A 14,280-nucleotide genomic window follows, 5' to 3' on the forward strand; every position below is an offset into this window, starting at 1 on the left:
ACAACAGATGCATCACAGTGTGGAAGTGAATTGGTGGAACAACTGAAAATGTGCTCCAAAGTTGAAATACACAGGATAGTTCCAATCTAGTGGACAAAATGTCTAAATTACACACAGATTCACTGCAAAATCTGATGGTATATGGACTAAATGCAATGCCACATCCAGCCATGATGAAATGGTGGCAACAATGTGACAAAGGTGACACAGGGGTGGGTGATGCTGATTGGGAAGCCTAGATCTAGCTAGCACCAAGCAACTTCTAAGTCACACAATAGTTTTCTAATGGCTCTGTGAACTGAACAATTGGTAGAATGTTCCAACCATTGTTTACAGAGACTTGGTGACTATGATGAAAGATTGTGTCATATATCTGTGTCTCTCTGAAGTGTAGTGGAACATTGAATAAAAGTTACTTGGCATGCCACAATAATGTGTAACCTACTTGCTAAAGCCCACTTTTATAACAGTAAGGAAAAAATAAATAAATAAAATCATATAAAATCTTCGTATTCAGGGAAATGCTAAATACTTGTAACACATCTGATGAAGTTTTTAAACAGTCAATGTGTTCAGTTCAAATGCTGTGAACTTGAGGAAAGTGCATAACTACAGCTTAGGTGATAAACTTAAAACACACTAAATATTTATATATCATTTGTTTCATGTGAGCAATGAAATGAGCTAAACATCAGAACTACAACTGATGACTGAGTACTGCCTCTGAAACATACTGTAAATAAAAACTTAAAATTTACTGACCAATTATGTTATGTTTTTATTTTCATTTATTTCTGAACATCTTGTTTGCTATTGGCTTACTTTCAAGGAGGATAAAGATATTTTGTTCCTATCTTTTATGATTCCTTCTATCAATAGTTTCAAACACACATTTTATAAAATTCTGTTTGTATTCTGCCTGACAGCTTGTGAAATGTCTTGTATTCCAGGGATTTTAAATTAGTCCAATACTTGTATTATTGTAGTTATATTCACATCTGTCACACTTGTCTATCAGGCAGAAACATACAGTTACATTTTACTTGGGTAAAAACAAGAAATTGTTTCCCTGAAAGGCGATAAAAGGGAAAATAACATACAGTACACCAATTATTTAATTCATAATTGATTATGAAGTCTCTAGGAAAATGTTTAACTTTTATGTTGGAAACAGGAAAATAATGTCTGGTACTAATCATAAAAAAGGAAATGTTAAACTTTGTTAAAAAACATCATATTGTCAAAATAATAATAACCATAACAAAATTTACCTCAGTCCCCATGTGAATTGATCTATTGTTGACTGATAGTGCGTAGCTGCTTCATCATTCATGCTCCAGGCACCACCAACAATCTCCAGCTGGCCAGAGTTGATAAGGTCTATCACTTGTTGTCGCTTAGATTCATTATGATCCAGCCACCATTTCCACAAGAAGGCAGTCTCAACATATATAAACCTGAGAAATTATAATAACAAATAGTTAATCAATGTGAATATTATTATTCCGGTGAATTAATTAATTTAACACGCAGCCTACATTCACCAAAATATGAATGCTGGTTGCCACATTTTCAGTTAGCAGAGCTGTCAAGATCTAACCACATGAGAGCATTAGGAAAACAATAAAATTTTTTGATAAATAAAAATACATTTGAACATCTACAGTCATATTAGGCTCTTTATTAGCATTTTTTTCTGTGTGTATACAGTTGTAGCTCTACAGCTGAGAGTGGTAACATGAAAATCTCTCTATATCATTTTTACATGACTCATTTTGTTTACATGCCTGCCTGTGGTATGTGTTTGTGTATTTTAAATCATGTAAAATTTCTTGCTTACCAACCATTAACAGCATTCAGAGTTTATATTATTTAAATTTAGGAGCACATCCATATTCCAGATGCCACCTGAATAACACTTATTGTACCACTTTCATTATACATCCTGTGTACTCCATTTTTAGGAGATATACAGGAAAGAAAACTGTTATTATGCCTCTGAATAAGATCAGAAGTCTCTTCTTTGAGTAATGTGACTATTTTGTAGTAGTGCCACAAGCTGTGGTGCATGTTGTGTGGTGCAGTGCTGGCTGACACGCTGTGGGTCTCCACTTCAAACCTGACCAAGAGCAATTATTTGTTATTTAGTATCTATCATTTCTGGAAGGTTCTTGAAATACCTTATGTTTGTATATTTTGGAATATTCAGTGTCTGTACAAACACCAGCATTCTGCAATATTCAATGACTGTTTGTTGGTTGATTTGGGCGAGGGAACCAAACAGCAAGGTCATCAGTCCCATTGGATTGGGGAAGAGGGAGAAGGAAGTTGGCCATGCCCTTTCAAAGGAACCATCCTGGCATTTGCCCAAAGCGATTTATGGAAATCATAGAAAATGTAAATCAGGATGGCAGGACGCTGATTTGAACTGTTGTCCTCCCAAATACAAGTCCAGTGTGCTAACCACTATGTTTAGATTAGATTAGATTAGATTTGATTAGTTTTTTGTTCCATAGATCCGTGCTGAGGAGATCCTCGTGGATGTGGAACATGTCATTTTAACAATACTAATAGTATGAATATATACAATACATCATTTGTTTCTATTAAAAAATCGTCAATGGAGTAGAAGGAGTTGGCCACTAGTAAGCCTTTCAGGCTCCTTTTAAACTGATCTTTATTTGTAACTAAAATTTTTGTGTTTGCTGGCAAATTATTGAAGATGAGTGTTCCTGAGTAGTGGACTCCTTCTTGAACTAAAGTAAGTGCCTTTAAGTCGTTGTGCAGATCATTTTTGTTCCTCGTATTGTATGTATGAACTGAGCTGTTTGTTGGAAAAAGATGTATATTATTTAGGACAAATTTCATTAAGGAGTAAATGTACTGAGAGGCAGTAGTTAGTATACCCAGTTCTTTGAAGAGGTTTCTACAGGACGTCCGTGAATTTACTCCACAAATAATACATATTACATGCTTTTGGACTCTGAAAACTTTTGTTTGACTTGAAGAGTTACCCCAAAATATTATACCATATGACATTATGGAACGAAAGTAGGCAAAATTTGCAAGCTTTTTCATTTTTATGTCGCCTATGTCTGCTAACACTCGAATTGCAAATACAGTTTTGTTAAGGCATTTCTGCAGTTCTGTGGTGTGCTCCTCCCAACTGAATTTATTATCAAGTTGTAATCCCAGGAATTTAAGACTGTCAACCTCTTCTATCTGCTCTTCTTCATACTTTATGCATATGCTGGGTGGAAACCTCTTACAGGTTCTGAATTGCATATAGTGAGTCTTTTCAAAGTTTAATGTCAGTGAGTTGGCTTTAAACCATTTATTAATATCCATGAAAATACCATTAGCAGATCTTTCTAGAACTACACTCGACATACTATTTATTGCAATACTTGTGTCATCTGCAAACAAAATGAACTCTGCTTCTGGCAGTGTAACTGGTGAGAAATCATTAATGTACACAAGAAAAAGCAATGGCCCTAAGATGGATCCTTGTGGGACACCACATGTAATTTCTTCCCATTGTGATGATGACTGATGACTTAATTCACTAGTCCTTTGCACTGACACCCTTTGTTTCCTGTTAGTGAGGTATGACTTGAACCATTTTGCAGCACTGCCCTTGACACCATAGAATTCTAATTTATTTAAAAGGATGTTGTGGTTCACACAATCAAATGCCTTTGACAAATCACTGAAAATACCTGCTGCCTGTAATTTGTTATTTAATGAATTAAGTACATTTTCACTGTATGTGCAAATAGCCTTCTCGATATCAGAACCCTTCAGAAATCCAAAATGTGTTCTTGATAGTATGTTATTTGTGGTCAGATCGTTGAGAAGCTGCCTGTACATTACTTTTTCTAAAATTTTTGAGGATGCTGGAAAAAGTGAAATCAGTCTGTAGCATCTGCATATTTTAGCCAGTCAGGAAATGTCCCAGTTATAATTGACTGGTTTCACAAGTAACTTAGAATTGTACAAAACTCACAAGAACATGTCTTAATTAACTTTGTTGATATTTCATCGTAACCACTAGAATGCTTTGTTTTTAAAGATTTTATTATGGAAGTTATTTCTTTTGGTGAAGTGAGTGACATATTCATGTACCTGAAGCTATTTGTAAAGGCTAGTTTCAGATATTCAAGGGCATTATTTACTTATCCTGATAATCCCATTCTATCAGTAATGGACATAAAGTACTTGTTAAATAGATTTGCCACACTATGCCCATCAGTTATTAATGTGTCATATACTCTTAGTGCTATTTGCTCCTGTTCCTTTCAGGTTCTACCAGTCTCCTCTTTCACTATATCCCATATTGTTTTTATTTTGTTCCCTGGCATTGCTATCTTCTTCTCGTAGTGCATTTGTTTAGATGTCTGAATTACTTTTTGTAATATCTTGCAGTATTCCTTGTATTTAGCTAAATCATGAGCATTGGAGCTATTCTTGGTCGACAGATACATTTTCCTTTTTGTCTTACAGGAAATCTTTATTCCTTGTGTAATCCATGGTTTTATTATAGACTTCTGTTTAATTTGAGTAACTTTTAGAGGAAAACAGTTTTCAAACATGGTACTGACATTGTTTATGAATGTGTTATATTTTTCATTCATGTCATGAGCACTATAAACACCTTTCCAGTTCATATCTTTGAGCAGTTTTCTAAAATACTCAAGTTTGGTTGATTGACTACTCTCCTGTACTCAGATTTAGCAGTCTTGATAATCTGCTTAGAATTTACATCTAAAACAAGGAGCTGCATGTCATAATCTGATAGTCCATTTATTACAGGTTTTATATGATTTTGTTCCTTTGATTTGTCTATAAAAATGTCATGAAGCAACTGCGACATTTTTACTTCCCCTCTTGTTTTGCCATCTGCCTCCTTTCCAGAATCAATATTTTGATGGACATAACTGGAATCATGGGTCCAAATGGACCCTTGGAAAGAATTAAACATAATCCTCATAAAAGATATAATTCATATGCAAATGTATAATGATTGTATTTAAAATAAGTTTTATTTTAAATATAAATCAATTTTTATTGAGCAAAAATTTTACATTATGTTATTTTTTTTAACTTTAAGTCCTATGTCTCATATTTTACAAGAATTTTTAGTACCTTACTTTGGAATGCTACATGATTATAAAAAAGGCTTAGATTAAAAAACCTAGATATGCTATGGAGTTTCTCATAACTTCCCCTTAACATAAATAGGGACTCTTTATGTCATCAATCACAAAAAAAATAAATGAAAATGAATCTTGGAAGTGTCCAAATGTTATCTATAACAGTACCTGAACTAAGAATAGCACTTGGAACACAACACTTTTTTTCTGCATGTCATTTACAGATGAATTTAAAACATCTGTCGCATTTTTGTGATTGTTTGCTGTCAGTTTTAGGACCACATAACTAACATCTTCCTCTTTTTTGTGAGCCACTTTGATTACAAGGTGAATTTTCTAGTTGTAGGTTATTTTGTGATTTGTCAGCTGCCCCTAGAAAATTATCTATCCTACTCATCACATCTACTGAAAATGAAGAATATTCTCCTTTTCTTTCTGTGATAAATGGCCTTACCAAATTTAGTCCAATTTCTTTTATGTAATGATTACATTTCAAATGTTTTCCACCATTTTATGCCTTCCATAATACAAGTCCATTTGCACTCGCAACATTCAATATTGCTGAAAAAATTACACATGGCCCCCCTTGAGTTCTTCTAGAGACTGAATAATTGGCACATTTCTGATCTAAAGTATCAACACCACCTTTTGTTCTGTTGTAAAATTCAATTACTTCAGGTTTTCCACTGTTTTCATTGATTGAATTGTCATGGTGCATTAATGAGCTCACCAATACACTTCAGTTCTTTTTTGGGACATAAGATGCCAATGTTTTATCCTTCACAAAACCAAATAATGTAGATCCTACTACCCATTGTTTATTGGCTAAAAATTCTGGTGGCATTTCCCCTTTATTTTTGTGCATCATTCCAATGTAAGTCAAACCATTTTCAATCAGTCTTTCAATCATCATAGAGGAGAACCAGTTATCAGCAGTTATATTTCTGTTTCTTCCTAATAAAGGTTCTGGAAGCTCCACCATGAGCATTGTCTGGTCTATGGTAGCTTGTTGCCAGTGAGTAGCCAAATGGATGTTCATTCACACAGAGAATGCCACACTGAATTTCTCCAGCCAGTACTGTAGTTCACTGAATTTGTTTCTTAGAGACTGTACATTTATACGTAACAAAAGTAATGCATTTTTGCTGCAAGTTGGTTCATTGCTTACAGTGGGCTTAGTTTGATTATTTACTTTAAGAGCGTTTTTTGTATTATGATCTAAAGCTCTTTGTTTTGATCAAGTCTGACACATTTCAGGCTTGGTAAGGCTTATACAATTCTCTGATCTGGTTCTGAGTTTTGAGACATATGTTCCAAATTGTTGATGCAACATAATTTGTTATTTACTATACTAAGTATTTTTTGGGCTAGTTCTGCAACAACAATCTTAAAATTCAATTAGTCAAAACCAACCGTGAGGACCTGATGTTAGATTTTCAGCTTCAAAGATCAGAGACCAATGTAAGATACCATGTGGATCAGTGGAAGAGGTCAAGCCACCTGCATTCCTTCCATACTGTGGAGCAGTTATGAGTAAGATAGAACATGTGCTGAAAAGACATGGCCTGTGACCAGTGTTCCAGCCTGGCTCCATGGTAACAGATATATTACATCCCATTAAAGGCAACATAGGCCTTCGAGTTCCTGGAGTGTATGGTGTTGCCTGTGAATATGGTAGCATTGGCATAGATCAAACTATTTGCACTGTTCCGAAGCATTGTGCAGAGCATCATGACACATCAAACAAAGAGAACCTGAGAAGTTGGCCTTGTCTGTACTTTGCCTAGAAAGTGAGCATAAAATAAAATTTGAAAAATGTGAATTTTTCCCCGAGGACCATCACACATGGATTCTGTTATGAAAGAAGTGGCCAAAATTAGAATAAACAGCAATAATTTTAACAGAGATCAAGGCACAAATGCACACTTAGTAGGCCACGGATTGGGTTTTTGCGTTGAGTTAGGGTTTGAACTGAAAAAATCACACTGAAGATCTGCTGAAACGTTTGAGTTCAGCTACTTATGCTATTAGGGTCATTGCAAATTTTGGTGATATGCGTATGAGTAAATTAGCTTACCACACCTATTTTCATTCTCTGCTTTCGTATGGCGTCACATTCTGGGGTAAATCATCATTGAGTATAACAGTGTTCATTGCACAAAAGCGTGTAATCAGAATAATTGCTGGAGCTCATCCAAGATCATCTTGCAGACACTTATTTAAAGAGCTAGAGATCTTCACTGTAGCCTCACAATATATACAGGGCTATTACAAATGATTAAAGCGATTTCATAAATTCACTGTAGCTCCATTCATTGACATATGGTCACGACACACTACAGATACGTAGAAAAACTCATAAAGTTTTGTTCGGCTGAAGCCGCACTTCAGGTTTCTGCCACCAGAGCGCTTGAGAGCGCAGTGAGACAAAATGGCGGCAGGAGCCGAGAAAGCGTATGCCGTGCTTGAAATGCACTCACATCAGTCAGTCATAACAGTGCAACGACACTTCAGGACAAAGTTCAACAAAGATCCACCAACAGCTAACTCCATTTGGTGATGGTATGCGCAGTTTAAAGCTTCTGGATGCCTCTGTAAGGGGAAATCAACGGGTCGGCCTGCAGTGAGCGAAGAAACGGTTGAACGCGTGTGGGCAAGTTTCACGCGTAGCCCGCAGAAGTCGACGAATAAAGCAAGCAGGGAGCTAAACGTACCACAGCCGACGGTTTGGAAAATCTTACGGAAAAGGCTAAAGCAGAAGCCTTACCGTTTACAATTGCTACAAGCCCTGACACCCGATGACAAAGTCAAACGCTTTGAATTTTCGGTGCGGTTGCAACAGCTCATGGAAGAGGATGTGTTCAGTGCGAAACTTGTTTTCAGTGTTGAAGCAACATTTTTTGTTAATGGTGAAGTGAACAGACACAATGTGCGAATCTGGGTGGTAGAGAATCCTCACGCATTTGTGCAGCAAATTCACAATTCACCAAAAGTTAACGTGTTTTGTGCAATCTTACGGTTTAAAGTTTACGGCCGCTTTTTCTTCTGCGAAAAAAACGTTACAGGACATGTGTATCTGGACATGCTGGAAAATTGGCTCATGCCACAACTGGAGACCGACAGCGCTGACTTCATCTTTCAACAGGATGGTGCTCCACCGCACTTCCATCATGATGTTTGGCATTTCTTAAACAGGAGGTTGGAAAACCGATGGATCGGTCGTGGTGGAGATCATGATCAGCAATTCATGTCATGGCCTTCACGCTCTCCCGACTTAACCCCATGTGATTTCTTTCAGTGTTTAAACCTCCTCTACCAAGAAACGTGCCAGAACTGTGAGCTCGCATCAACGATGCTTTCGAACTCATTGATGGGGACATGCTGCGCCGAGTGTGGGAGGAACTTGATTATCAGTTTAATGTCTGCCGAATCACTAAAGGGGCACATATCAAACATTTGTGAATGCCTAAAAAAACTTTTTGAGTTTTTGTATGTGTGTGCAAAGCATTGTGAAAATATCGCAAATAATAAAGTTATTGTAGAGCTGTGAAATTGCTTCGATCATTTGTAATAACCCTGTATATTCACTTATGAAATTTTTTATTAACAATCCGAATGAATTCAAAAGTAATAGCAGTGTACATGGCTACAACACTAGGAGAAAGGATGATCTTCACTACTCAAGGTCAAATCTAACTTTGGCTCAGAAGGGGGTAACTTATGCTGCCACAAAAGTCTTTGGTCACTTACCTAATAGCATCAAAAGTCTGACAGATAGCCATCCTTCGACCCATTAGATGAATTTTTGGATATAGTAAGTGGGCAATTCCCCCCCCCCCCCCCCCCCCTCCCAAAAAAAAAAAAAAAAAAAAAAAAATAAGTGTCATGAAATATTTTGTATAATGTAATATTTTGTATAGACACCTTTTATTAACCTGACACATTCCACATCATTACGAAGTGTCGTATTCATGATCTAAGGAACAAGTACTAATCTAATCTAATCTGAGTGAAAGCAAAAAGTCAGCTTGATGCTTGTAGGTACCTAGGAGTGTCAGTTTCTAACATGGTACCAGTTGCTTGCACGTTTTAAGGTCATTTGATACCATGACAGGATGGAGCTGCTAGAGCTACCCACCTGCTTTCCACACATGTGCCACTCCAGTGCATCTGGAAGATTCCAGACACTGTCATTACATCTATATAAAGTATTGGAGGTGACTAGGAAATGCGGTTAAGATTCAGGACATGATGAAATGAAACTCATGATCTATGCCTCCATACAGTAGAGAGTGGTCAACATCACTTCATGTAACGGCGAACGCAAAAAGGGACCAAAGGATGATCAGAATAAGTCATCGCTCCAGCATTTGCTGGGCAGGGCACCCTCTTGCCATGGAAATGAGAAACAATTTCCAAAGGCAGGAGACCCAGCTGATGGTCAATGACGTAGGATGTGAAAGGCAACAGGAAACCACCACATTAAAGAACTAGGTTATCCCAAGCATCAGCGGTAAACCATGCCAGTATCTTCTGTAAAATTTTCCAGAGATAAAATAGTCCCCCAATCAGATCTCCAGATGGGGACTGCAAAATATACAGACATGGTGAAGGAAAAGAATCCCAATTTTAACATAGAAACTTGAAATGTGAGAACACTGTTTCAGTGTAGCAAACTAGAAATCTAAAACTTGAAATGAAACGACTGGAAATTGATATCCTAGGCATATCGGAGATGAGATGGCCCCTACCAGTGATTTCTAGTGTGAAGAATACAGAGTCATTCACACCGGAACTGACCAGAGTAGACCAGGAATGTGAGGAGTTGGAACAATTTTAATGAAAAAACTATAGTTCATAAGTCAAGGGGTATGTGAAATATAGCTCTCAAATAATACTAGTCAGACTTGAAACCAAACCAAAGGACACTGTGATAATACAAGTATACATGCCAACATCCAGATAAGAAGATGCAGCCATTGACGAAATATATGAAGAAATAAGTAATGCAATTGAAATGTTAAGGGAGATGAAAACCTTATTGCCATGGGGTACTGGAATGTGATTGTGGATGAAGAACAAGCAGAAGGAATTGTTGGCAAATGGAAGAAGAAGTGAAAGAGGAGATTGACTAATCGAGTTCTGCTCGAGGCACCAGTTAGTTGTTGCAAACACACATTTCCAACATCACAGATGAAGAAGATACACATGGAAGGCCCCTGGAGACAACAGGAGACAGCAGATTGATTAAATTCTAGTGAAATCATGTTTTAGGAACCAGGTAAAAGATTGCAGGAGCTATCCATCTGCAGACATAGGCAGTGACCATAACCTCGTCCTGATAAGAAGTTAACTCAGATTCAAATGTCTGAAGAAGAAGATAGTAAAACTTAGATGAGAGCTAGAAAAACTGAAAACCAAGGGACTGGGAAAGCACTATGCCCACGAAACAGACAACCTAGCTAAAAGTTTTCAACATGATGGAGTAAATGAAGATTGGGATCAAATTAAATCTGGTATATACAAAGCAACAGAAATATAGGTGGAAAAACAAAACCCAAAAAAAGGGGAAATGGATTATAGCAGATGTTATTGAGCTTATAGAAAACAGGAGATTATACAAAAACACAACTGATGAACAAGGAAAAACTGAATACAGAAGACTAAGAAATTTAGTCAATAGAGAAGCTAGGAAAGCAAAAGAAAACTTTCTTGCTGAAATGTGCAGGGAAGTAGAGGAAAATATACAAAACAAAAGAACTGATTTAGTATACAGAACAGCAAAAAAATGTTTCAACAAACATAAAACAACACTCTTTGGCACAATAGAAAATAAAGAGGGGAAAATGCTGTTTGGTGGAGGCAAGGTGAAGAAATGGAAAGAATACATTGAGGAGTTGTACGCCGGAACACCTCTTTTGGAGAAAGTAATAGGAACAGAAAAATGAAGATGACAAGGGAGATGACATTCTTCAAGAAGAATTTGACTAAGCTCTAAATGAACTACCGGACAACAAAGCAACAGGTATTGATGACATCCCTGCAGAAGTAATAAAGAATTCTGGTGACAGCATGAAAATTATACTACTTAAACTTATTAGGTCCACAACAGCTCCCAAGCCAGCACAGTGCAACAGCATACTTGGTAGCTATGGGACGGCCATCGACTTGTGTCAACAACTTCAATGTAAGACAAGGACCCACAGTCCAATATACTTTTAATTCTGTTTTACTCTATGGACTTCCCAACTATTAGTGATGGTATTTTGTCTTTTTAGTCCGTTTAATTTCATGACATAGACTTTACAACCTGATGATGAGAGCATTGTCTCTTGAAACGCGTTGTTAAAATATATGAATAAGAATCGCAGTTGAATGCTAACAGTGATAACCAGTATAACGACAACTGCTACCTCGACTCCATAATGGATTATATTATTAGGTCAATCTATAATACAGGAGAGATACTGAGAGATTTCCAGAAATGCATCATTGTTCCTATACCAAAGAAGGCAGCAGCTACAAAATGTGAACAGTATCAAACTGTAAGCCTAATATCACATGCATCAAAACTTCTCATAAAAATATTTGTGAAGAGAATTGAAGATAAGTTGGAGGATATGATGAGTGAAGATCAATTTGGTTTCAGAAGGGGATTGGGAACAAGAGAAGTGATTCTGGAAGTGAGACTCCTCATTGAAAAGAAATTACAGAAAAATAAACCAACTTATATTGCCTTTGTAGACCTGTAAAAGGCATTTGATAGTGTTGTCTGGCAAGAGATGTTCAGAGTGCCGAGGAAAAGTGGAATGAAGTACAAAGACATCCATGTCTCTATAAGAATGAGGTGGCAGTGATTAGGAACTGTCACCAGGGACAAGAAGCAAGTATTAGAAAATGGGTAAGACAGGGATGTGCTCTCTCTCCTCTTATATTCAACACTGACATCCAGGAAGCTATAGACCAAGTTTGAGAAACTACTGAGGTGGAGATCAAGATTAATGGATAGAAGATATACATTCTACATTATGCAGATGATATTGCTACAGTCATGGAGACAAAAGAAGATCTAGAGGAAGTCCTCAGAACAATGGAAAAGATTCTATGCTTTCAGTATGGAATGAGAATAAACAAGAAAAAGACTAAAGTGATAATATGCATTACAGAAGCTGAGAATGAGAATTGGAAGAGAGAAGATGGAAGTGATAGAGGAATTTACCTACCTGGGACGCAAAATCAAGGAAAGCAGAATACGACAGGATAAAATTTCATTTAATCTGAGGAGTAACTTATTCACCAGCAAGAAAATCAGTCTGAAAATAAGAAAATGTTTCATAAAAGCTTTTGTTTGGAGTGTGGGCGTATATGGATGTGAAAGTTGGACAATGGGAAGAGAAGAGAGAAGATGGCTAGAGGCCATGGTGATGTCGTGCTTATAGAAGGATGATGAAGATCAGATGGAGAGACAAAGTAACAAATGAAGAGGTGCTTAGAAGAGTACTGGAAACCAAACCTGTGTGGGGGCACATACAAACAAGAAGAGACAAACTTTAGGGGATGTCCTATGACACAATAACATCATTGGAACAATAGCAGAAGGAGCTATTGAGGGAAGGAATTGGTGGGGGCAAACAAGGATATCATAGATGCAACAGATCATGAATGTTGTTGGATGCAACACATACATGGAAAATGAAGGGGAATGCAGACAAAAGAGAGGTATGGTGCTCTGTTACAAACCAACCTCAGGGTTGAACACTAAAAGAAGAAGAAGAAGAAGAAGAAGAATACCATGCCAGTCCCAGCAGTCGGTGGTTTCAACTTCCGATGATGATGGGGAAGACAGCTATTGAAAGCTTGAGTGTTTAGTTAAAAAAGACATGGCTTGTAAACTGAGAAGATTTTATTGAAGCATGCCACCATGAAAGACTCTGAGGGCACATGTCAATTTACCAGTGGTCACACTATGTCCATGAATCGTATGAGACGAGATGGCTGTCAATTACTCATAAAAAATTAGTTGTTGCGTGGTGAACTGCAAATGCTGAAAGAAGTTTCACAACACAGAAGATGCGGATAATTTGTACGTGGCATTGCATCAATGATTAGACTGCAGTCTGTGGAATTCAATGGCTTTAAGTCAATTAACTCAGTTATCACCTGCTGCCGTTTTTGATACGGCACTGTGCCACTGTTGTCTAGTGGTAACAAAAATGGATTATTTGTGCACTCTGTTTTCACAGTCAGATTCACACACTGCCCACAGTGATCCTACATTGTATTCCTGTGAGTGGCAGCAGTTGTGTAGGTATAGTGCCCAGTGATGTGGTGAATGACAGCCACATTGTCACTTCTTAGTGCGCATGATCAATTTTGGAGATGAACTTACACATATGGGGTCACCAATATAGGAACTTTGACACAATGATGGAGGTAAGCTATCAATATTGATGACTCATCCAGTTCATGAGAATACTGTTTATTAAACAGAGCAATAGTACAGAGTGTCTAGTTAGTCACATTGTCCAGCTTACAGTGAAGTCATGCTGCACTGTTCCAAAGAGCTTCCATACCACTTGTGCCAAAGCTGTTCAGTTGCTCTAGGATGAATGTCCACACATAATGATTTGGATATTCTGTGTAACATTTTGCATTATGCTTGTGATATCACTAAACAATACAGTGTCTGAAAAGTCTTTTAAAGTCACTAGAAGCAAACTTTTGTAGGTTACAAACAGGAATCAACCCTGTACTAAACACTATAGAACTGCATACTTTATATTCCTCCATTCCGAATTTAGTTTTATTCCTGTGTTGTTCATCAGTTTGACTTGGTGGCAGAGAGATGTGTTACAGAATGTGTAATATTAAGTACAGGATACTTCGCACAATATCACTTTTATACTGTAAACTTGTGTAAGCTCTTGCTGCATTATCCCAGAGACTTTTCCTGTGGGATTACAGAGAGTAGAAAAATGTAAAATATGATAATGATTTATGTGCTCTATCAATGAACTAGAAATATTACTTGATGGAAAATGTGGAAAAATTCATGTCTTTAACATTTGATCAATGTATAAAATCATAGCTACATGCATGAAAGTATGCAAGGATATGGTTATACTGG

General features: G+C 37.0%; 1 protein-coding gene across 1 annotated transcript in view; it reads right to left on the reverse strand.

The window, feature by feature from the left end:
* LOC126419664 (lysosomal alpha-mannosidase-like) overlaps positions 1 to 14,280 on the reverse strand; it is a 247,851-nt gene that overhangs the window by 171,751 nt on the left and 61,820 nt on the right. Inside the window, exon 4 of the mRNA XM_050086854.1 lies at positions 1,272 to 1,457. Within this exon, the coding sequence (XP_049942811.1) occupies positions 1,272 to 1,457 (186 nt within the window). The remainder of the gene's footprint in view (positions 1 to 1,271; positions 1,458 to 14,280) is intronic.

This window comes from Schistocerca serialis, chromosome 1 (assembly GCF_023864345.2).
Source record: "Schistocerca serialis cubense isolate TAMUIC-IGC-003099 chromosome 1, iqSchSeri2.2, whole genome shotgun sequence".
In the NCBI taxonomy this organism is placed as follows: domain Eukaryota; kingdom Metazoa; phylum Arthropoda; class Insecta; order Orthoptera; family Acrididae; genus Schistocerca; species Schistocerca serialis.